We start from the raw sequence: 26,281 nt of genomic DNA on the forward strand, positions 1-26,281 counted from the left end.
CTTTCTTGACAGTAGTTTAGGGTCAGACCACTGCCTGATAGAGTGCCGAGGTTGAAACCCTCAATCTTGATATGATGTACAAAATGAACTACTGAACAAAGGGAGTTCTTTACCACTACTAGCCAAAAATTATTGTAGGATGATGTTCCAAATCCATCCTTGTAACAAATTACAGTAACTAGTTTTCTCTTTTTGTGAAAGAATGAAGTCTTCCAGTTTATCATCAGTGAAAAGTGTATTGGTTAGTGGTGCTGTTTTCTTGAAAGTGAGCATAAAAACTCCCTGCCACACAGCTGGGGTTTTTTTATATCTTACAAACAGCTTGAGATTGATTGCATTGAAATTGCTTGGCAAAGTAATGGGCTTCAAATACCAAAGCTCTAAGTAGAAAAATACACCACTTGGATTCATACATGAGTATTTAAAATTTGTATGAGAGCATGGCACATACTTAAAGTTCTTTAGAACTTTGTTTAAGTGTGTTAATTTTAACTAACTCAGCAGTTGATAACATGCATTAATGCCAAATGACAGCACTTTTACTGCTGCATTAACAACAGAGGCAGCTAACATGATGCATGTTTGCATATTAGTCCATGCCAGAAGCGCACACAGAAGGAGAGGTGGAAAGAATGATTTTAGGTGCTCAGCTGTGGTGGTGAGGCACAGTCTGGGCACAGTCCTCAGCACTGGCTGCCACAACTGCCCCAGTACAGCAGAGCCCTCAGCTCAGGCCAAGTTCCAGAGCCAGGATGCAGATTTTAACCTCTGAGACTGCAACAACTGTCTGGGACCTTGCTGAAGTTGAGGGAGAAAGAGGGAGTGTCCTTGCCTGCAGAATGGGTGATGTGTTTGGGTATACATGTCACCAAGTAAAGGACTGCAGAAGGATGTCAGCAGAGATCCAGTAGATTGCACAGAATCAGAAGTGACAAAAGTGAGTAATCAAGTTTTATCTGGCACTCTGCAGCCTGAAGCCACAACTGTACGAATAAAGAGAAACAGGCAGAGTCTGTGCCTGTTGGTTCAGAAATGGAGACTCCCATGATAGTGATGGCTGCAAACTGGTGATTTCTGACACCAGGAGAGGGGACTCTTCTTTGCCTGCAGATGGGCAGCTACTTGACAATTCAGTGTCTGGTAGCCCGCAGTGGGCTGAGAGTTCTGTTCAATGAGATGTGAGCCAGCTATGCCTACATAACCCAGGAGCATTGGGAGGAAGCTGAGTGAGAGTGGGGGTGTACACTTGCAAGGTGCCCTTGCAAGCAACAAAGCCAAGAATATCCTGGGCTACATTAGTCACTGGTCTCCCTCACCAGCAGGTTGAGGGAGGTGTTGAGAGCACACCTGAAGAGCTGAGTCCTGTTCTGGGCTCCTCAGTAATAGATAGACATGGACATGTTGGAACAAGTCCAGGAAATGTTTGGGAAGACAAATGAAGACTTGGAGAGTCAGTCCTGTAAGTAAAGGCTGAGAGGGCAGGGTTTCTTAGGCGTGAGAAGTCACAGGGAGATTTTGTTGACATTTAAAAAGCATTTGGTGGGATGCAGGATAGTACTTTCCTCTGTCCTGAAAACCCACTAAAAGTAAAGTCCAAATAAGTCTTTGTTCATCAGTATATGAGACTTTACTGCCAAAAATAACAAGTTTCTTAGACTGTCTGTCACTTCTTCATTGGCAGAAACCCAATTAAATGAGTTGTGAAATTCTAGTCATAGGTCTCATCGTCACCTGGCTGGAGCACACTGCAAGCCATTTCAGGTGTCTTTGTTACAGCAGGTAGGATTGGATGGATCCAAGTATTGCCCAGAATCCAGACCCAGCAGCTGAGAAAGGTTACCTTGATAATTAATACCAGCCTTTGGAGGGTGTTGGGAAAACATGACACTATAGGCATGACAGAAACAAGGAGCTGTTTAGGAATGATTGGGTGGCTTATAGGGGAGAGACACTGTCGATTTAATAACATAAGAAATTCAGCAGAAATGAAATGGTGTATGAGATCTATGTGAACTAAAATTCAGCACTTAAACTGGGACAGCATCACTTTAATGTTATATCAGCAACTGCCCAGAGGTGTGGAACTGAGCTGTTCTTGCTGAAGGAAGGGCTAAGAATATAATGTCAACCTTCTACAGCCCTTTGACAGAGGGTCTCTAGGTGTCACAATAAAATGCAGTGCAAAAGAGTATTTCTTAAAAACCTGAATGTTCTCAGTGCAGCTAGTAAAGGAACACATGGTTTAGTTGAAAACAGAGCACAGATCCTGGTCTGAATAATTAATTGTCAAATTATTATACAATTACACACACATGCATGCTATATTTTAGAATGGTCCCAGAAGTCACACAGCATGTTTAAAGCATAAACCAAGGAAAGATAATACATATCAAAATTAACTGGCATTATTTTAATATAGGCATCATATCTTTTCCTGCAAATGAGGCAAGAAAGGTAAGAAAATAAGTTCCAGCAAATGAAATGTTAAACTGCAATAAAGATGTGAAAAAGATTCTGAGTGACTGAGTTGAAATAAACCTTTTTTCAGACACATCAGATTCAGGAAATCTGCCAGAGAATTGGTGGGCTGAGAGATGATCAAAGAGCATTCAAGAAAGATAAGGTCATTGCAGAAAAACTAAATTAATGATTTGAATCAGTTTTTTCTATAGAGACTGTCAGGAGGCTTTCTGCACTGGAAACATTATTTACAGGAGAGGAGTTGGAGAAACAATTGCAAACTTGGTTGTTAACTGGAGAGGTGAAGAAAAAATGGATAAATTGAATAGTGAAAGGGAACTCAAGGCTAAAATAGGTGAATTATAACAGTTATTTAACTCCTCACTGTCAGATACTCTCAGTAACTGAGAAGCTTGGAGTATCAAATGAAATACTCTTTTTTTGGTAGCATCCCTTAGTCATCCATGGAAACTACAGTTCTGGAAGCCTGATACTTGTGCAGAGCTAATTAGTAATAAAGAAATGAAATGAAGAATTGAGCTGATAGAGAGATACATTTCTTTGTTCCAGTTTCTGAACTGGAAGTTATTGAGTATATATATATATGTGTATATATATATATATATATATATATATATATATTGAGTATATATATATATATGAGGTGGATATAAAACCAGCAAAGGAAGGATCTCTTTCCCTACAACATGTAAATGAGATGAGAAAATCTTAATTAAGCGATAGCGTAGATATTGAGAGGTGACTTGGATTTAAGGTGAGACTGAGTTAATGGAAATCCTTTGAGGCTTACCAGATGTATAGGAACTACCTATAGCTCAGCAAATCCCTAAGGAGGTATTGTGTATGCTTGCCTTCATCTTACTGTTAGCATGCTGGCTTGGATGGTCTATGGGGCACAGCTGGATAGGTCCTTTGGTTCTGACATGGTCCAGAAATTCTAATGTATTTAAGATGTCCTTTGAATATATTTGGTAGTGTCCCTGTTGTTCAGCATTCTTACAGGCAATCCAAAAAAAATCAGAAAACTGTGAAATAGCAGCATTTGTTGATAATGTGAAATTTAAGATAATTCATTCTATTGGCAGTTATGATACTACATGAAAACTACTATGTGAAAATGAGTGTGGATAAAAGCAAAGTAACACATGTAAGAAGAAAAAAAGAATTATGCATGAATGCTGATGGGCTAGTCTTAGACTAATTTCACTTCAGAGTAGAGAACTCGTAACATCCTCCCCAGTTCTCAGATAAGAAAAAGCTGATTTATCATCATACTGAATTTTAAAAATTAAAATATGTTGACTGCTCACAATTTTCTCAAATGAAAAAAATAGAATACTTTCAATTAAATAATTATGAGTTCCAGGTTTAAAAGGAAAAAGAAAACAAACAAACAACCCCTCCAGAGCCAGTTACTTTTGTTGTTTTGGGGTTTGTTTTTTAAGCAGCAAATTTCCTCACACTGGGACAAGTGTATGTAGTGATGAAAAACATAACAGTTGAAAAAGGGAGTAGAGCTATAATACAGAAAAGGGCAGTTGGTAGACATTAAACACTATGAGTCAGATTCACACTGTGGCTCAGGAAGCCTTTAGACTGATTAGTCAGAGGAAGTGATCATATTGTGTTAGAGGGATCAGTGCCTAAATTCTCTGCTCCTTACAGTCCTTCATAACCATTTTCTTCTGGCCTCTGTTGGAGATTCCCGAAGATTCCATTTGTTGGAATACAGTCGTGGACAAATGCCTTGTTAAGGAAAAGTTTCCTTTAGTTGAAATCTGAGTATCTTTCATTTAAAATCCAAAATTATGATTATTATTTCAGCCTTGGAAATGGTAAATAAAAGTTGTCCATAAACCTGAAACAAAAATTGACATTGTTCTCTTACGGGGACTTGGATTATCCAAGTCGTAGCAGCCCAGTGGGTAGATTAAAGTATTAATATTTTCCTGGAAGACTCAGCTTTGGATCTTTGCTGTGCTGTAGAACTGTGGAGTGGCCCATAATGCAGCATGTGCTCAGCTAGCACAGGCCATCAGCACCACAGCTGGTGTGAGAAAGGGGGGATAATATTCACAGGAGCTATATGTGGAGTACTGTGATGATCTTACATGGCATAGGCATAGATGTTTAGTGAGGACTGTGTTCTGGGACAGTTTTCAAGTCCAATCAAAAATACTTGGAAGGCAGGGGTCATGTTAGAGTCTTGACTGAAAATGCACTGTCCTGGGAACAGTGTCTTACAAACAGGTGCAAGACAGTGGAGGGAGATGAAAAGAGTAAGTATGCTCTGGAAAAACTCAGTGATGTCTCATTGGGAGAGTCATATTAAAAATATTGTAAATCTAAACCTATTTAAACTTCTTTAAATTAAGATTCTTGCTGGGTTTTTTCTGATTAATGACAGATGTTCCTAAAGTATTCTTAATTTCTTCCTTATTCGCTTTTCAAGGAATAGGAACAACTTGGTTGGACAGTTTTCAAGTTGATTCTAAATGTTTCTAGGAAGAAATGAATGATTTAATCACAGATGTTTATAGGAGGAGAAATAATTTAGAGTAATTAATTATGCCAGTGTAAAATTTTCACTTCAGATTCATTTTGATAAATCTATCCAGTTTTGAATTTTCTAGTCTCAGTGTCATTTTGCTGTACATACTTGAGCAACTGCAATATTTTGCACAGGACATAGCTGCATTGCCATAATTACGTGAACTTAATTGTTTGCTGTTTTAAAATGAAACTGTGAAACATTTAATGACAAAGCTTAAAAATAACATACATGGAAGTCTTCACCTTAATAGATTAGCCTTGCCAAATAGATGAACTTCTGGCAAATACATCCTTTCAAAAATGGGGTCTACTCTAAAATGAATACCTCTGGTTTTATTTTGTTAATTTACAATTTTAGTTCTGTAAAACTACCATTGCAAGGAGGTGGGGTTTTTTTCTCCCATCAGTGTCTGAAGACTAAATTTGTTGTTTTAAAAATAATCAAAAAGTATGATTGCTGATTGTCAACTGTGTCATTTGTGGTCAAACTATGTTTATGATTAATACTTTTAGCTCTCTGTGGCCACTTGCTTCTTTTGATACATGGGATTTCACTTGCATCTTTCTCCCTCCCACCACCCAAAATCTTTATTTTTGTCTTTTTTAAGAGATAGTCAGATTGCCATGCTGCTTATCGCCCCGATTCTCTTGTTCTATTAGATTGGGCAAGGCACTATTTTAGATTTATTTCTTCTTTATCTCTGGAATATCAAAGTTCAGTGTTTAGTATTATATCGCTTTAAACTATAACCCACGTATGTTTGCTTGCTGTAAAAATGAAATCTCTTGGATCCTGTTTTAAAGAAAGGCAGTAATGGTGTGAAAAAATGCTCTGAAGAAATATGTTTCCTTGTGCACAAATAAATATTATGCAAAAATTTTTTAAGCATCTGTTTTTTCTAAAATTCTACTTTTGGGAAGATCTGTCAATTTACACTTGACTTATTGCCACCTTCTTCAGGCTTCTTTTGAAGTTTTTTTTCCACACATGTTCTCTCTCTTTTCACGAGGGACTTGAGCAGTTCTCTGGTCATGTGTTTTTGTCCTGTTCGTAGCCAGACACTTCTCATTCAGGACCTCCTCCTCGCTTCCTCTGAGGTTTTTATTACATTTTCTTTGCACCATGTCTTTTTCATAACATTTTATTCTGTTTGTTTCCAGCTGTGTCTTTTATTTACTTGTAGTCAGGAGCAGAATTGAGTCAGAGCTCAGTGACTGCATTGTTACAATCTGAGTAGGAGGTAGTGATATACCACCCGTTCCTGGAGATAATGGCAGAAACCCAGAGGTGTTGATTCATACACAGGCAAGGTATACTTGATGGCTACACCTGGCAGAGTGGTTCCCAGTGATTTGGTGTACCTGTAGATACAGTGGAGCAGAATGCTGTACATGATGAGGTTTAGGGTTTCCCTCTTGGTAGTAAAAATCACAGTATTGCAGAATTGTTAGGGTTGGAAGGGACCTCCGAAGAGCATCTTGTCCAAGTCCTCTGCCAAAGCACAGTCACCCAGAGCAGGTTACACAGGAACGCATCCAGGTGGGTTTTAAATGTCTCCAGAGAGAGAAATTTCATGACCTCCCTGAGCAGCCTGTTCCAGTGCTTTGCCACTGTCCTTGTGAAGAATTTCTTCCTCAACACTGAGGTGAAACTTCTTGTGTTCAGAGACATTGCTCCTTGTCCTACCACTGAAAAGAGTCTGGCGCCATCCTCTTGACTCCTGCCTTTGAGATAAAAAACTTTATAGTATCACATAGACAATGCAATAGACTAGTTGTTCAGTAAGTTATCCAGCACCTCCAAAAACTCCAGGAAACAAGAGCTGCTGCTTTCCTGGGACCAGTAGATTTACGGTCTCTCCTAGTGTGAGGCAGCCACTGCTGAATGAGTGCCAGGTGGTGTTTGGAGTGCAGCTGTTTGCCTAAACCAGCAGTGATATGGCCATGTTCAATGACAGAAAATGGCTGTGTGGCCTGACCTCTCCCTAAGAGCCCTGAGGTATGAGGCAACACATGTTCATTGCAAAGAATAAATAATTCTTTTATTCATTCCAATGTTCTGCACATTTGGCTTAGCATCTGAACATTCTTTCAGTGTACCAGCCTGTAATAAAAATGCCCCAATTAAAATTTAACACTTGAGAATACAGGAAAATTAATGGTTTCTTTCCTCTCTCCCTCTAGGTGCTCATTAACAGTATTTTGCTATACTTGACATGCTTCTTCTTGTAGGCCTTTTCCAAGAACAGTTCTGTAGCAGCCCATCTGCTTTATTTAGTTGATTCAGAGCTAATGTGTGCCATGATCGGCTACAAAGACAGGAAAGGAAGAAGATATCTTACTTCTGTTGCCTTGCCCTTGATGCCTCAGTTGGGGTCAGAGAATCTCTATGAAGGAGCCACAGAGCTTGCCAAGATTTCTAGACTTTAGGACAGGCAGAGAAGGGGGGGGGTAACCTTTACAGACAGCACAGTGTAGGCAGAAAGTGGTAGTGTCTTTGGAAAAAAAAATGCTAAACAACGTTCTCAGAAGTGATAAAGACACTCCTCAGGGACCAGGTGAAAACAGTTGCAACCCAGGAAATTATTTCACCTTGCTGAGAACAAGATTCAAAGGAGATGTGTAAAGAGAGAGTGGGAAAGGAGAGGTGCTTCTGAATGCTGATTTTTGTCTCATCTAGCTATTGTAGTTTTCAGTATTTCAGAAGTTCAAAAGCCTTTTGATGATGATCGCTCTAAGAGGTGTAAACTGACCCCTGTTGAATTCTGAATCCTATTCCAAGTATACATTTCCTTAACTCAAAATTTCTGAGCCAATTTGGTTGCATGATTACTTATTTTCAGACTAGGGGAGGAGAAGTGAATTGCCTGCAGCATGGACACTGTTTTAGGGCCTGGGTACACATATGAAATTTGTGCTGCTGTCTTTTTTTTTAGTTGATGACTTTCCTTCACTCTAAATGTTTTTATTATAAAGACTTTTCATAGCTGAGGTCTGAGGATGTGCGGAATATTTTGGGGAAAATCTACTTTCTAAGGAAATAAGTTATTCTGCATGTACAAATGCATTGAAACAATACCTGCAGTGGTATTTGTTGGTCTAACCATGACAACATTGATGTAATTCCTTACTGCTTTAATAATTCTTCAGATTCACACTTCTCTAATTAATGGCCGACCTAGTGCTGATGATCCATCGCGTGAATTACTGGAGTTCACCTCTGCTCGCTTTATTCGCCTGAGATTCCAGAGAATACGGACACTAAATGCTGATTTAATGATGTTTGCACACAAAGATCCAGCTGAAATTGATCCCATTGTTACAAGAAGGGTAAGTTCCAACAAGGCACTAGAAAAGCACGTGTAGAAGTTCTCTTATACTTTTAAGTGCTGTACCTCGCGTTGTTTGCCATAGTGAATTTTGGGAGATGATAATTACCTGTTGTTATCTTTCAAAATCCTGGTGTTGGAGAATTCCCTGTGCACTCTATTTTGTTATCTTTTCTAGAGTAGAATTAAAAATTTTACCTTTTCTGCTTAATGGTGTTATTAACATAAACACCCAGATCCTCTGGCTGCAAACATTCAGATGTATGTATTTGGCAAGTGTTTGCTGTTACTGTCTCTCACCTTTTCTGCTACTCAGTCCTTTGCTACCTTTAACATTCCTTGAACGCTCCCTTTGAGTAGAATTTCTAATTTTACTGTAAGTAGCAGCAGGGCCTGTATGCAACACTTTTAGCATTTTCATATGATTGATGGTAGCAGTAAACATTTTGTGTTTTGCTTTAGCTTAAAAGAATGGATGCCACATTTAAACTCGCACCATAGCCATACTCTGGTCTTCTCCACTGTGCCTTGTGTGTGCACACCCCATCTCTACTTTCTGCAGTCTTTACTTCCTTTCTAAGCCATATCTCCCTGTTGTCGTCCTGATCAAATGTTGTGTCTTATTCTTGTTTTTGTCTGATTTTTCTACTAAGCATTATCAAAAACTGATTTGGGGGATATATAATATTCCTTTTTTAAATTGTTTTTTTATCACTTCATCTTCCAGTTGGTCATCATATTATAGTGGTAACCTAAACTTTCCAAAGCAAAAGTAAGTCCTGTTATGAAGGGGGGTGTATCGTTATTCTTGACTTTAGTTAATATCATTCGTCAGTGATGGCTAAGTGATAAGAAAATTTGCTTCTTCTATTCCCCATTTCTGATTTCCATTTCCTTGACTAAATAGAGTGTGGTGGCTATTTCTGAAAGCTTGGAACAAGCCATTTTGTTTTGAATAACAAACCCAGAATCCTTTCCAGTTGAGTGCAGTTATTGGAACCTCACTAATCATGAATACTGCGTGTTTATGTATAAGTGGACACTTAATAATATGATTCTAAGTGAATAGAAATACAAAGTTGAATTAGCATTTGATAAATGGCTCTAAACTCATGAAAAGTGAGCATAGGATGATACACTGATTTCTCAACAAAGAACTGTAACTTCTGTGTGTCATCTTTCCATGAGGCTGTCCTCAAAGGATCCAGGAGCAACTGAAACTTGCCACCCTTGTCAGGAAAAAAATGGTAGCGACAAATGATACATTTTCTTTGTGTTGGAATTTTAACTAGGAGTGATAAGAGTTCTCATTTTTGTTTGATATATTTATTCATGATCTGATAAAGAGGTTGAACACTGTGATGACAAAATTTGCAAATAGCATATGTTTGGTTTGATTAGCCAGCTGTGAGCAAGTTGCAGGACCCTTGCTGAAACAGAGACAATGAATCAGATTCGCTTTTTACAGGCTTTGTAATATAAGATTATGAATATCTTTCTATCCTTCTTTCTGCTTGGGGCTCTTAATCCTCACCAAAGAAAAAATAGAAGTGGTCAAATGGCAGAAAAAACAGGTCAAAAGTACTTAAATCTCAGTAATAAAGACTTTTCATTATCATTCAAAAGGCCAATGGTGAAAAACAGCTCTTTCCACAGTTCAGTGAATACCCAAATTAGACTCAGCTAAGGTGAACAAAGATGTTTCATAGGATTTTTCCTAGATTTTTTCCTCTTCCCATCATCATGCCTTTTCCCTTTCATATTTTTCTGAAGAGAGTAAATTCTATAGCATTTGACTTTTCATTATCCAGGGCGCATATAGCCTTTTCCTATTCTCATGTTTTTGTATGCTGTGTATAAATTGACATGGCTTTTGTGACTTCAAACAAATGGAGCTGTGCCAATTTACAACCTTTCTTTCACTCAGCCTGAATCTGTTGATCAAGACACGGCTTGGATTACACTGTCTGCTATATTTGTAATAGATCAAAAAGGAAATAAAACAGGACCTGACAGTTTTGTCATAAGAAATGAATTCTGCAGTTTGGCACCTGCATTTTAGAATCCACTTAGCAATTCAATTTCTGTTTTGTGTTACAGTATTACTATTCTATAAAAGACATCTCCGTTGGAGGCATGTGTATATGTTCAGGCCATGCGAAGGCTTGTCCACTGGATCCAGTGACCAATGTATGTATTTTTTTTTAATGTGCCTTATTTATAGGGTGGAACATGAGGAAAAAGAAAACCCTGACATTGATATTCTTCAGAGTTCTGTGAATTCATGGTTTGTTTTTATTTTTTTCACCTAGAAGGACAGTCAGAAGCAGTGCCACAATGAAACGGTGCTAGCAGCCAGAATAATAAACATTCATACAGTGTCAGCAGAGGCTTTCCTGAAATGAAAGAATAGTTTTCAGATAATTCATATTGGAAGTTTCCTAGGAAAAACAGAAATGTGGGTTACACTGTGTAGCTGTAGAAATGAGCACTAACAGTCTTTCTTTTTCTTCTTGGTATTAATCAAAATGTTACCTAAATGATTGTCAAATATTTAATTGATTCTTGCAAACACATGATGGCTCTAAAATGGTACATTGGCTATGTATTAAGTATCAATTGAATGGTCAGTTAAGATAATCTGGAAAATCATGAGCTGTTTATAATATCTTTCAACTTGTAACTCTCTTTTTTTTGCACATAACCAATACAATCCAAACATAACTAATATAAGTAATACAGAAATATAATTTTAACTGATTTTCCAGCTCTGTGCACCTATTTTCACTTATACTGAATTTCCTGTTTACTGATATTACATGCCACATTGTGAGATCTCTTCATGTACTATTCACTTAAGTAGGAGCTTTATAGGATTTAACTGAAAATCTTGTTTGTATGTGGCATTAAGCCATTATGTAGGAAATAATTTAAAGAAATGACAAAATCTTATAGAGAATACTTTTAGAGTTCTTAGCAATTTCTATAGATCCTTGTAAAAATTGAGCAAACTCCTTAGTTTAACCCTTCTGAGAATTTTCTGTAATCATACGTACAGCAATTTTGACCTGTTGTTTCAGATGCCCTTAGTGATGAAGCTGCAGCGTTGTCCCTGTGACATGTTTAGAACCAGGCCTGCCTCAGAAAATAAGTGTTGCTACTAAGATTATTACATACTTCAGATAATTTAGCTACTAGGTAAAATAAAGCCATTTTGACAAGTGTGTTGTCTAGTTTTGCAAATACATATTTGTTGTATGGCCAGTATAAAAAACAGCATAAGTGAAACAGCTCAAGCCAGAAGAGATTTGGAGGTTTAGCTGTCCAGGGTTATTCTTTAGAGTGAGCCATGCCAAAATAGGCTTATAAACATTATGACTGTATTTGTTAGCAGAAAGACTCTTTCCCTTAGCATTACATGGAATAAAATTGTTGGAACTTACTGCCATGATTTTTCTGAAGCAGTCCTTGAGTTAGCCTTGTTTTGCAAGATTTATGCTTTATCCTGTGAGCCATAGAGTTTCTCTGGCTTGCTGGTTTGACTTTGTATAGCCTCACAAGGACCACAGAGGATCTCCTTCACTAAGTAACTATCTGGAAAGCAATTTTTACTTCTCATTTCTCCAAGGTTCAGGTTTTGTTTTTTTTTTTCCTTTTTCAAGCTGCCTCTGTGGCTCAGGGAGTTTGGGTATTCCTTGCAGTAATATTTTCATGCTGGGACTAAGGAGGTCTTGTGAAGAACTGTGAAGTGACTGAAAGGCTGGACTTGTGCTCATCTATTATTACTTTAAGCACTCCTGCTATCCCTCCCGTAGAATTAGTTGCACAACTGGAAGGTTACATGATAAGTTGACTTATCCAGTCAAAAAAAAATATCAAAGTATTTTAAAAAAGGCAATTTGTATTGGATCAGCCAACAGAATTTTTTTCTTTCTGCAGCAGCAGAATTGCTGCATCAAAGGGAAGGGTGGATAATGTCTCATGCCTTCAGCGGTCAGATCAGTTTTTCTGTATCCAAGGGCTACCTGTACTTCAGATTATTTGTTTTATTGGGGAATTTTCCCATCCTCTTTTCTTTATCCAATTGGAATTAAACTCTCCTGCATTCTTAGGTTCTCCTTAGATTGTCTGGACAACTATCTTTCTTTGCTTTGTGGTTGTTTTCTTCAAATAGAGCTATAGAAGTCAAACACACTTGGTGAATGCAAGATACATAAATGAATAAAAATGAATAAACAAAAGAATTACAGAGTAGAGACATTCTTAATGTTTTCATAACTTGAACTGGAATGCATATTATGTACATGGACAGATTCTTCAAATCATCACATTGTGTAAATATTTGTTTTTCTTTTAAATTAGAAATCCGTCTGTCAGTGTGAGCACAACACATGCGGAGAGACATGTGATCAGTGTTGTCCTGGTTTCCATCAAAAGCCTTGGCATGCTGGCACTCTCCTGCATAAGCATGAATGCGAACGTAAGTTGAAAGCAGTATGGAAGAGAAAATTTATTTCAACTGCTGCTGAAAACTGAAATTGGGTCCTACGTGGTTTTGCAGTTAATTTGGTTTCTAACCACGTTTGTTTATGAGTAACATTCAAAGTGATGTTATTCACTTAATTAGACTGACTCAAAAGACTTAGCAGAAAAATTGCATGTGGAGTTGTGGTATTATTGAACACAGAGTATTTTATTGTAACATTGTGATATTTGGGTAGTGTTATATAAAAAAATCCTCTTGTGCAGTTTTTAAAATCATGATGGTTTTATTTTGATAAAATAGCAGGGCTATATCCTAATAAGTAAAAAAAAAAAAAATCTCTTTACAGGTTTTTCATTATATGAAACTTTACTGCTATGATTTCTGTATAAATGGGACATTTTAATGTTATAATGTTCATCTTTGCTGAAACAAAATATTTTTGTGTGAACAAAATCCGAGCTGAGTGTCAGATTATTTTTAACAGAAAATACAATCTATCTAGGTTTCCAACATGGAATGAAAACATACCTTGAAATATCAACTTCCCACAGGGTGGGAATTTAATTTTCCGATTTATTGTAGTAAGGGTAGCTATAATTGAACTTTGACGTCTTACTTCCAAAGGTCACATACCACTTATGTCTCTAAACATAATAAAATTTAATGCCCCATTACACTAAGTGTTTATTCATTTTTAGAATTTCAGCTATAATTTTATCATGGCTGATTAAAAATAAATAAAAGGGAACAGATATGCCCATATTTAGAGTAGCCATTGTTTATTTGTGTCCTGTAAACTTTGGTCACAGCGGTCTTTGTTTTAGTTGGGACTGTGTCTGCACTGGAATGCATTATGGAATGAAAGCAGAGTACATGTAATTTCATGTTTAATTTTTAAGAGACACTTACACCCTGTTTCAGCTCTCAGTGAAATGTTGTATTGTCTTGGTGGAAACAGTTCCCTGGGATCTGATTCAGATCTAAGGAGAATGCCTCCCCACAATGTTGACAAGCTTTGAATTTCTCTTTATGATGAAATGAATTTTTTAATACCATGGGGAAGTGGTATTATAACTACCCTTACCACAAACATTTTATTTTAATTACTTTAATTTACTCATACCATTGTGCTGCTTTCCTTACAACTCCTCATGAACCATGTGTGATGCAACCACCAAAAGGTTCCTCAGTTATCAATTTAAACAGGGAAAAAAATTCCAACAAACTAAAACAAAACAGGAACATCGTAATTTGACTGTGTCTGTCAGCTTCTGTACTCCCTGAGATAAAATATTGAGGAGAAAAAATTCAACATACAGAATTTCAGGCTGTGTTTGTAATGGGACCATGTTGCCTTTCACAAATGAAGTAGTAAATTAATGTTTGGATGTGCTTTTGCAATATACACAGAACTAATGATAAATTATTGCATGGCTCTTTGTAATACTTCAGAAACAGTGGGGCAGCCCCAGTGGGGGAGTATTTGCTAACGCTTTCCTTCTCTTTTAGCATGCAATTGTCATGGGAAGACTGAGGAGTGTTACTACGATCAGGACGTGGCAGACAGAAATCAGAGTTTGAACATCCACGGGGAGTACCTTGGGGGTGGAGTGTGCGTGAATTGCTCAGGCTACACCAGTGGCATAAACTGTGAGACCTGCCTGGACGGCTACTTCAGGCCAAAAGGGGTAAACGCCTGCTCCCGCCTCCCTGCGCCGCAGAGCCCGGTGTTCAAACCATCACTTCAGCAGGGCAACAACTTACATTGCTAAAAAGAGTTTGGGCTGCCAGTTTGTGAAGGTTAACTTCCGAATCTGACAGTGCAGCAGGTGCTTTTCACTGCTGGAAATGTGTAAAGTTAATGCTCGGAGAAATAGGAAAGTGAATTGTGTTGATACGTAGGAATGCGCTTGAGGTCAGGGCCTCCAGCTAGTATTTCGATTTAATTTAAAAAGAGGATGTGATCCTGTAAACAGAACTTTTGCCTCAGTAATGAATTTCAAGTTTTGTTATCAAAGTTCAAAGAATATTGCTATATTTGATATTGATGAAAGAGAGACTGTAATTTCTATTTTTTAAATGCAATGTAGAATTAATAACCACTGAAATTCCATAGTGTTTCATGAATGTCTTTAAATTTCAGTGCAGTGGAAATTGCTTTTTGTATTTTATCATGTAAGATTGTATTTTCATCTGAGTGGAAGCTGTCAGAAGATGAATCTTATATTTGGTTATATTGTCAATGTGGGTCATTCCTGTGCTTTAGACAGCTACACTATTAGTGTGTGCTTGAATTGCTTATATTTCATCTGTGTATTTTCAGTTGAGTAAATAACGGCCTTTAGTCTAATTGGTGTTCAATCCTCAAAGAGAAAACATCAGCAAATAGCAGTAATTACGTTTTCCCTGATAGACTAGATTTAGCCTTACAAATTGAGAAAAGGAGTACTGAGAAATTATTTCTTTAGCAGCAGGGCACGTACTTGACTTTTTCCTCTGTTTTAAGTTATCATCCAGCTAAAAGAGATTTGATATATGTGTATGTGTTTGTATAGTACATCCATAGTATGTGTATGTATTTAGTTCATGCAGAACTTCTAATTTATATTCCTAGTGTGATATTAGACCAAGGTTTAAGTTTGGTTGAGGTAACCTCTCAAGAACAAAAGGAAATTGTCCCATTGTTTAATGGTCACTTTTCTTCACTTACCTTTTCGCTCTCTTACTAACTAATTAATATTAGTTAGTTTTTTGAATCATGTTGGCCAGAACAACTGATCTTGTCAATGTTACTTGAGGTAGTAAATGCTTAAAATATACTTCATTGCATTTATTGATTTTAATTATATAAGGTTCTGTTACAATCTCTACACCTGGTATTTTTTTAGTTGAAGACATATTTACATCATTGCATATTTGCATCCATTGTTTTTCGGAGCGGTCCATTCCAATGTTTGGCAACCCTTTTTTTGAAGAAATTTTTCATAATAATTTTTCTCTGGTGCAATTTGAGTCCTGTTCTTCTTGTCTGTGTAGACTAAGTTTGTCAGCTTTCTCAGTTTTATTAAAGTGTAAGCCATGTACACAAATGTCGTTCTTTCCTACTTTTCATTTAAGGTGTAAATAAAAGTTCCCAATTATTGAAGGGAAGGTTTTCTTCTTATAATATCTTTGTTTTTATAGGTATTGCCAGATAACCCAAATCCATGCCAGCCATGTTCCTGCGATCCAAATGGGTCTTTAAATGATACTTGCGTCAAGGATGAAAAACATATGGAAGGAGGTAAGGTCCCTCAAATACAGGGATAATAAAGATGAAGTTCAGCAATGGTCAAAGAAATACTGAATCACATTTTTGGTATCTTTAACAAGAAAAAACCAAAATGTTTGGTTTTGGTTTGTTGTGGTTCTTTTTTTAATTTTACTCATGCAAACAGTAATCCAGCTGCATTGTTTGGATTTTTTTTTTTAACTCATACTACCAGTTTGTTGAGGCTTCTTTCAGATTCATAGCTGTGAAACTTGTGTATATTTGAAAGAATATTGCCAGTGGAAAATTTTGGCATTAAAGAGTTTTTTTCTTTTACCACGGAGATTAAAACTCCTGCAATACTGATGTTATAATATCATGTCCTATCTAAGCATATTTCCATTTGAAATCTAAAAATTATTCTTGAATGGTATTTATTTGCCTTCTGTGTTATTCATGTAGGATTACAAGATGCTTACCATAGGCTGTAAAAGATGTGTTTATGTAGACAATTAACTGTTTGTTGGGCTTTGGAAACAATGAATTGCCATATTTTTTGGTTCTTTCATTGTAAAATATCTGAAAGTAGTGTAGGAAGATAAGAAAACTCAAGGTTGGTTCTTAAGAGATTTATAAATTGGGCTAATTACAATCTATTGATGAGATGTAGCAATCCTTTAAAACAGAGATCAATAGAACATAAAAGCAACATGGCAGAGAAGCAAAGACGGGGCCCATAATCTACTGTAACAACCATGTACTGATTGCATCAGCTCAATAAAATGATGCTGATTTACTGTTCAAGTGCTGTCTCTGGTGGGCTGATCTTGGCCAGCTGCAGCTGCCCAGCCACTCTCTCACTGCCCTTCTCAGCAGGACAGGGCAGAACAGAAGATGAAGTAGCTCATGGGCCAAAGTAAAGACCAGGAAATCATTTGCCAATTATCATCCTGGGCAAACAGACTTTACCTGGGAAAAGTTAAGTTATTGCCAATTTAAATAGTTCCAGCTAGTGATAAGCAAAGACAAATATTAAAAATACATGTCTTCCACCATCTTCTTTTATTTTCCCCAGACTCAATGTCACTACTTCATTCCAGACTTCTCTTGCTCCTCCCCCACTACCACAAGTGATGCAGGGTGTTGACAAGCACGAGTCATAGCAGTGATCATAACAGTTCCTCTCTGACACTCCTTCCACCTCACACTTTTTCCCAGCTGCAGTGTGAGTGCTTCCCATGGGCCTACATCCCTCACAAAAAAAAAAATTCTCCACCAGCAGTTCTCCATGGGATGTAGTTCCTTCAAGAAATATGCAACATTTCCTTCATGGGCTGCAGTGTGGATATCTCCTCCAGCCTGGTTTCCTCCAGGGGCTGCAGGGATGTATTTGCTCTGGACCTGGAGCTTCTCCTTTCACTCCTTCCCCTTCTCCATTCTCTGACCTGGCTGGCTGAAGGGCTTAGCTGTGTGCCCTGTTGGGAGTTAGCTTTGTCTGGCACAGAGCATCCCCATCCTTTTCCTTACAGAGGCTGTCCTTGCAGCTTCCTTCCTGCTGCCAGCACCTGGACATGGGTACCCAGTGCAGTGTATCACGTGGAGTGATATGAGAGATGGTATGAACGGAAGGGAGGATGAATCCCAAAGCTGGCAAAAATACATCAAAACTCTCCAATGCCTGTACCAAACCTGTGGGTGAGACTTGAAACAGGCTACAGATGACAGACAGTGCAACAAAGGAGCCTCTCAGACTGTAATTTTGAGATGGGAACTGATTAATTCAAAAAATTGTGATGTCCCATTTATATCTTACGCAGCTGCTTGGTCTCTCAGTACTGTGGCTGCTGCAGTGTCTCTTTTCACACCTTCTTTTCTGGCCATGGGTGTGGGTCATTCTTCTGGGGCCTGGCAGATGATCAGCACTTAATGGGCTGACAGCTCCTCCCTCATAAGAAGAGGAAAGGAAAAAAAAGAAAAAAAAGAGACATTTTTCCATCTTGTTTGTCAGTAATGGCATCCTTAGAAAGTCTCAAAACGTCTTATGCCTCTGAGCTTTCAGCAGATCCAAGCCATCTCATAGTTGCTTTCTAAATCTGCTAACACCCCCTTCTGAATCTAACAAGGTGGTACTGTGCTTTGACACCTTGCTATGTCTCCTTCTGCCTTTTTAGTGCTCTGATATTTCTGGCAAATTCTTCTCTTGCCTCATTTCTGAATATCTCTAGGAAGAGAATTAAGCTCCTCTTTGGATCATTACATGTGTCTTTCTAGAAAATCAAGAAACATGTCATGCTAACATGTTGAAGATAACATCTTGGATTTTCCTTTCTGCTTTTCTACCTTTTAATTTTATTTCAGGTAGCCAGTCCTGCTCATCTGGCCCCAGGCATTCAAAGAAGTTGTTGAATGCTCTAGTTTCTCCAGTACTGAGAACCAGAGTTCTTTTGTTCTCATCACAAAATGAAAACTCTTATCTTTTTCTGTCTTGACTGTAACCATCTTGTCCTCATTTTCCTGAAACTTGACTCATGCTGCTGCAGTTGGTTGGAGGCCTATTGCTTTTGAGCATGTTAGAGTATTCTTAGTCTCTGGTGAATCTATTTGCAACACATATATTTTTTTCCTTTATTCCTTTCTAAACTCATTGATGCCTTCTGTTGCCAGGTTATTTATTGTAGAGGTTATTCTGTGTGTTTAAACTATTTATTCTCATACGTGATAAGCACTATGGTTGTTCAGATAACTGCCATCATGTATGGGATTTCCTCCCCAAAGCAGTCCATGCATTTTTTTCTTGGGACCAATTGTCTGTGTCCTGCCCAGGCTTGGAAGTTTAGTGAGAAGGAGACACTTTGCACTGTCTGGACAGTGGCCAGGGGATAATTTTCATGTCTGTCTTATTATTTGTCTGTTTTAAGACTACAACAATAATAATAAGCCAGCTCTACATATATCTGGGCATCACGGCTATTCTGCCTACAATGGACCTGCTCTTTTTTTTTACTAAATAAGGTTCCAACACATCAGGAAAACTGTTAACTTCTTGCTCATTATGTTTACTGTTCTTGAACCAGTCACATGTTTGTGACTGTAACGTCTTATTCAACAAAAAAAACACAATGCCTGTTCAAAGGAAAAGCCTTTCTAATATTTCTTTTAAGAAAATATTTCTGTGGTAACAGAAGAGGTTGTTTTAGAATCAAGAGTGAGTCTGGATATAATTTTTAGCATAAAACTATCCTGAAAGCAGGTAACTTCTTCCTTTTTTTTTTTTTTCTTCTCACATTTGTATTCAGTACACTGATAGAATTCTTATTACTGCTTACTGGTCACCCTGGGCAGCAATTTGGTTGGAAGCACTGGTAAGGGTTCATAAAGCAAAGGGTGGAAAACATGATCTGTCTGAAGGAATCTATCTATTCAGATCTGAACCAGAAGGAACACTCTGGGTGGGTTGAAAGACATCTTAAGTGTCACTGGATGGTTGTATGAGGATAAATTGTTTGCTTGGTGTAGGGTGGGAATATGCCTTTTAAATATGTGCTAAGTAAATGCTTTGAGAGAGTAAAAGACATTAAACTAAAACATAAATATGATAATAAAGAACCTCACTGGGGATATAGAGTCATTGTGAACAGTTCTCAAGTAAAATAAAGCTGGACTCTGTACATTCTCTGTTCTTGAGTACAGTAGGTAAGCAGAAATTAAAATGGAAAATTGTAGCAAATACCACAAAAAACTGGTGCATTGCTGAAATGCATCAAGAGGATTTAAATGACTGTATCCTGTAGTCATAATCAGTTTTTACTTGATAAGGGCATATAGAAGCTGCTTTATAATATAGCATTCATTGTTTCAGGAAAGAAAAAAGTATTGTATTTTATGTATAATTTCCATTTTGATATTGTGTCTTAGTCAATAGTCTAAAATCAATTATTATTATTATTGTTTGTAAAGTCTATTTTTGGTTTTGAATTTTCAAGAATGCTTTTTGAAAATTCTTTCACAGCAGTCCTACATCATATGTTAGTGAGAAATATAAAAAAGAGAAACTTAGAATCAATTATAAAATTAACTGATGAAGATGCCTCTCAGTTTTGTAGCTGAAAGGCAGTAATTCTAAAACTGGACTTGTCCATCTGTGTTCGACTCATCCTAATAATAGCTAAACTTGACCATTGCTGATATTGCAGTTTTCCATACAGAAGCGAAGGTCCAACCATTTAGAACTACTCTGTACTCCAGTAATTAAGGCTTTCTCCATTAATTGGTACTTCTGTTTCAAACTCTAATGCCTAGATTTTGACAGATAGCCATTTTACTTGGCTCTTAAGCACCTGCAAGACCTGACAGGTTTGGAACCTGGCAGAGTTTTGTGACTCAGTCTTCAGGGCATGCTATCTTTTTTTTTCCCAACTGCCCCTTTATTTACAATATAATCCCAATGCCAGATGTTTATTTTTGCTGAAAAATCCTCAGACATTTTAGGATAAGTAAGATCCAGATATCTCAATCTTTATTCAGGCTTTGTACTACTTTGCTCAGCAAGCAGTCCCACTGACTTCCATAAAATTATTTTTGAAATTTATGTGCTGTTGAACAGGAGTGAAAATGACAAGAGTCCATTCCTAGGATCACAGTTTTTTTAAGGGTCTGGTTCATGCTTTTGCATGCACTTATTTTTGTGCAGTTTTGAAAGACTGCTAGGCTAGGAAAACTAACTGGTAAAACTCATATTTCAAGATGACTCATCCTCTAGGGTGCATTTTCAAACCCTCTGTATGCTGAAAGACAGGACAGGAACTGATAATATGCAGGGAGAAAACAGGGAATAACAGCTTCATCAAATAAAGCCCCATTCAAACAAGACCTATGAAGTCATAAATCAAAAGCAAAAGATGTCGTCCTTCTAAAATATCAGTTAATTACAACAAAAACAAGAGACAGACCTGAAACATCTGCCCTAAATTGAAATGTAGTTAGACTGTTGACATAATGTACATTACATATGTACTACAGCAGCATCATCAAAAAAAAAAAACAGTGGGACACTGAGAGGAATTTACACTTGTGTGACACAGGGAGAGCTGAGATCTCACAAGGGCTGTAAATGAAAGAAAGCATGGAGCCAAATCAAGTACACAGACGAGCTGTATCAACAAGTGTGAGGGCTGGAAGAATGTATGACAGGTGGCAGTCTCCTGCCTTCCTCTCTCTCATGTGGAGTGTGAGGTCTCTTCATAAGTGCTCTGCTGAGGTTATCCATACCTGTGTGTGCTGTATAAGAATGGGGCCATTTGGGTTGCTGATAGTGGAGTTTTCAATAGAAAAATAGAAAGGAATAGAAAGGATTTCCTGCATAGAAAGAAAGAGCAGGAGAAGGGATGGTTCTTGCTAGAGAACTAAAAAAATGGACAGAGTGGGCAATGGAGAAGAGACTGTAGATTTAAATGAGTATTTGGGAGCTCCATACTGAGACATGTAATTGAATTTGGGCTTGCTGAGACTTGATTTGTGAGATAAGAGTTCATGAAGCTTTCAGGTAAGGTGAGCTCACTTGTAAAAGTAGACTTGCCTATGTCTTTTACTGCTGAGCCCTGGAGTATAGCCGGCTACTTTCATCTGGAAGGAGCAAAAGTTTCTCTGTTCCAGATTGTCCAGTCAGGATGCATTTACCCAGATTACAAGAGCTTGTATCCTTGCTGTGCTGTGGGTCCTTGATGGTGGCTGTTTGAGGGGAGAATAACTTAGAAATTTGAGAATCAGCTAAGCCAAAGGCATCAAAACCCATGGAGCACATCACTTTTAGCTAGTAAGTAACAGAAATTTCATGCACTGAAATTCTGTATGCAATTAGGACAGATCAAGGAGGTAACAGTTGGCATGATGTGCTACAGGAGATCAAAGAGGCTTCAAGGTAAGAGTAGACAGATTGAATTTCACCTCTGTATAGATTAACAGATAATATAATTTAAAACTCCTGCAGGTGGTGGCTGCTTCTTGAAATAACTAGTTAGAGAATCCATAAAAAGGAGAAGCACCTCTGGATTTATGCATGAGGGACTGCTTTAAAACTCTCCTCCTGAAGGGCAGTCAAATTCAACATTCTTGTAGAAATGAGAAAGCCTCCCTGAAAAACAACTTAATCTAAACAAGGAAATCTATAAAAGGAAAATAAAAATGAACAATCCAAGACTGCTAATGGCAAGCTTAAGGTTTATAGAGTGCATATTAGGCATTCAGAGAAGATGTGTTTCTCTGGTTCAAAATTATTCAAGCAATGCAATTAAGCTAACAACAACAACAACAACAACAACAAAAGATACATCTATTTAAACAACCAAAAGAAACTCACTGAAAGTCAGAAGTTATTTCTAACTGAGGATAATAGAAGAGAATATAAATTGTGACAGATTCCAGAAAGTCATACTGTTAATAATAAGTGCACATATTTTAAGGAATAATAAAATGCTTTGCTAAATACTTAGAAGTTGCTAAGAGATACTTTTTCAGATAATTCAGAATCAAATAGAGTGCTGGAGATTCAAATGAAGTGGGAGTTATATATGGTTTAGGTGTAATCCAGTTATAAATGGACATCTCAAGAAAGAAAGGGACACAGCAGAAAAACTGTATTATTTCCTTTTACCAGTGAGTAGAATAGCTCAGGGAATTCCCCACTTGGGAGTCTTCATGAGGACAAGTCAGAAGAACTGTGTCAGGTTTAAAGCAAGCTGATAAATGCAGAATCAAAATTTGTCAGGCATATAGCATATTTATCCACGGCTTCAGGATGAGTTGAGTAGTTGAAAATTGAGCTGCTTGAGGCATTAAACGTAGCTTATAATATTTTTTTAAAACATACTTTAATATTAAATAGACACTGTTTATCCAAAAGAGAGGTAGGGTGTTCCAGGAAACTAAAATCAGAAAGTCTGGTTTCTATTCCCCAGAAATCACTAGAACTACAATAAAAGATTTATACCATTTCTGAAATGTGGCAAAAATGGGCAAAACTCAAGACTAGGGATTTTATGTAAAGGACAGTCTGCCTTATGAGTCTTTTTGAAGGATTAAATGAATACGTGAACAAAGGCTCATTTGATTAATATTGTATTTTGATTTTCAAATGGTTTTGACAAGATCTTTTACCAAAATCCACAAAAGAAAGTGTAATAGGATAAGGAGAAAAGGTTCTTTCTTGGCTTAGTACTTGGTTAAAAGAATAAATTGACCATTTTCACTGTGATGATCAATATGAACTGTTGAAAATATTCATATTAACCTGGAGAAGGGATGAATAGGAAGGTGACAAAGTCAGCAAGTACAACATCTTTCAGCACAGAAAAATGAAAGGACTGCAAAATGTTCAGAAGGGTCTCAAGATAGTGAGTGGCTTGGGTATTAAAATAAATGATGAATTTTTGTAGCAATTACGGGAAAAGTAGAACACTGAGAAAAGTAGTTCTACTTGTGCAGTGATTACAGTGGTTTCTGAATTAGGCACTATCAGTTGTGAAACAGCTCTTGGAATTACCTCTGACTGTGCCTCAGGTCTGTCAACTCAGCTCTGTCTTGGCAGTAGTCAGAAACATCAACTGGGCCTTAGGAAATACTACTGTTTAAAAAAAAACAACTAAAAAAATTAGAAAAAAACTAGGCAGACCAATCTACACTACACACTTCCTCTTTAAATAATTTATTAGAACTGAAAACAGTGCAGAGAAGGACAACAGAAGCTTTGGGCCATACCAAGCAGTTTCTGTGTCGAGATACTGAGTACGCTTAGGAGTTTATGGCATATGAATTAAAAATGTCAGATAGGATATGATAGATATATATTGAAATCATAGATGGCATGGATAAAGTGAATGGTTACTTTCTCCTTTCTATGATATGACAATTAGATGGCAATAAATAGCTATTTAACACACATCATTGTTTTCTTTCACACTATACAAGGCTAAATGTGAAATTCCCTGCTAGGGAGCCTTACAGATTCTGAAAGTAAAAGCATGTTGAAAGGCCTTTAGATGAATTAATGGAGTAGAAGGTTTTCAGGGACTGTTAGATGCAAGGAAGTATGGATATGTTTCGATTTTCAAGATTTCTAATATGCAGATTTCTGGAAACTCAGAATTCAAATCACTGTATACTTGCCCTATTCTTATATTGTTCATTCTAGCCTCTCTCAGATGACTCTGAGTGGTGGTGAGAGCAACAGTAAACACCCCCTTATGTTAAACCCACCAAAGGTGTTGCTTTGAGCACTCTAGCACACATATCTGACAATAATAATGACAAATGGAATATATCTCATATTTTCTCCCTCTTCCTATAGATTTGTTGCCTGGTTTCTGTCACTGCAAGACTGGTTATGCTGGAGAAAGCTGCAATCGATGTGCCTTGGGTTATACAGGATATCCTGAGTGCCTGCCCTGCAACTGCTCCCTTGAGGGCAGTGAAAATGATGACCCCTGCATAGGTCCCTGCATCTGCAAGGTATGGATGTCAAATTCTTCTGAGCCATAGAAAGATACTAATGATACTGAAAGATTGCATTAATGCTCTTTTATTATGCCAGAGTATTCAATTTTTCTACCTAGATGTGTTAATTAGTATTTATGTTAGCCACTTCTCACAGGACACTTGTTCTTGATCTTACAAAATTGTACATGGTCATGCATCATCTCTGAACTCACTGCAATCAACATATTTACCTAAGAGCCTGCTGCCAGTCATACAAGTCCTTAGAAATGAATGAAGGGATACTTCCAAAGCCTGTGAATCATCTGTTTCAAACTCCATCCTCATCTGCTCAGAAACTATATGTTTACAGTATTGTTCATTCTAAAACTGTAAATGTGATTTCAAAAAGAGAAAATGAAGTGAACTGATCATGTATTAAAATCAGAAAGTTGCCTTCTTGGAGTAGTCATTACAGATATGTGACATTCTTTCCTGCCCTGGGATGGTTGTTTAGAAATCTCTAACATGTCTAAAAAAATAAAACCTATCTTTTCTGTAGGATGAATTTCTTAATTTCTGGTAAGAAAATTAAAGAGGGTTTTTCTCTGTGTGCCACTGGGTATCTCCCTCAAACTATATCTTGATATTTTATTGAAATGAAAAACTTTTTAAGGCACATGGATCCACTTATAAAATACCTAGCTGTTGGAAAGGCTTTAAAAATAGTTGTGCTTTGTAAATCACAGTCTAGTAAATAACCATGGATATGCCCAAAGGACAGCTCACTGTAGTGGGGATCAATTTTTCTGTACTGTACTTGTGGGAGTTCCCTTCCAAAATTTACTTAACAGAATTAGTCACAACTGAGAAATTAAAAATACTTACATGATATTCTTAAATACAGGAATATACAAAAATGCTTCTATCTCACGCTGTGGACACACACAAAGCTCTGGTTTGACAGCTGAATAGCACTGAAATCTACTCAGAGGATTAACCTTATCCTCACCCTATGTAACATCCACATGCTCTCTGTCAGAAATAAAATCATCCGTATCACATTTCTGATTACTTAGCCATCAAGTCTAGAAGATCATAAGAGGGTGATTTTGCTATGTTCTGTCTTGGAATGGAGCTTTGATGAAGATGTGTTATGCTAAATACCAGATAAATACTGCTGAATGATTCTTGCAATGTTACTCATGTAAAGCCAAACTGACCTGTTAGTACATGCAGACCAAAATGAACAAATAAGGAACAAAAATAATTGTTCCATCCCAGGGAGTTCTCATTATATGCACTTTTCCCTCAATGTTCCTCTTTTGTCTTCTTTGTGCTTCTCAAATCACTTTTTAAGTGGTTGTGGGAGAAAAATGATACCTTTTGTAGATAGTTGAGATACAGATACATACACATTTAATTTCACTAGCAATCTTCAAATTCAAATCAAAGCAGAATATGGTCAAAGGGACATTGAAATCATCAGATTAGTTATGCTCCATATGAAGAATAAAGTGGGATGTCTGGTTAATAGCAGGTCTTAGGAAAATGCTTTCCTTCTTTTAATCACATCTTTCAATTACCCATGATGAGCTGTAAATTTGCTAAAGATAGTTTTCTTGTAAAGGAAGTCACTGAAAAGCAGTCCTAACTGTAAGCAGCAAAATGCAAAAATGTGGGTGTTAGATGGTTATCTTTACCACATTAACTAGA

At 37.3% G+C, this 26,281-nt stretch overlaps 1 protein-coding gene across 1 annotated transcript in view; it reads left to right on the forward strand.

The window, feature by feature from the left end:
- The window catches only part of LAMA2 (laminin subunit alpha 2), a gene marked incomplete at its 5' end in the record, with an annotated part of 255,146 nt that overhangs the window by 31,159 nt on the left and 197,706 nt on the right, over positions 1-26,281 (forward strand). The window contains 6 exons of the mRNA XM_062488976.1: positions 8,185-8,364; positions 10,464-10,553; positions 12,726-12,843; positions 14,359-14,537; positions 16,033-16,132; positions 24,441-24,601. Coding sequence (XP_062344960.1) covers positions 8,185-8,364; positions 10,464-10,553; positions 12,726-12,843; positions 14,359-14,537; positions 16,033-16,132; positions 24,441-24,601 — 828 coding nt within the window. The remainder of the gene's footprint in view (positions 1-8,184; positions 8,365-10,463; positions 10,554-12,725; positions 12,844-14,358; positions 14,538-16,032; positions 16,133-24,440; positions 24,602-26,281) is intronic.

This window comes from Cinclus cinclus, chromosome 3 (genome assembly GCF_963662255.1).
Source record: "Cinclus cinclus chromosome 3, bCinCin1.1, whole genome shotgun sequence".
Taxonomy (NCBI): Eukaryota; Metazoa; Chordata; class Aves; order Passeriformes; family Cinclidae; genus Cinclus; species Cinclus cinclus.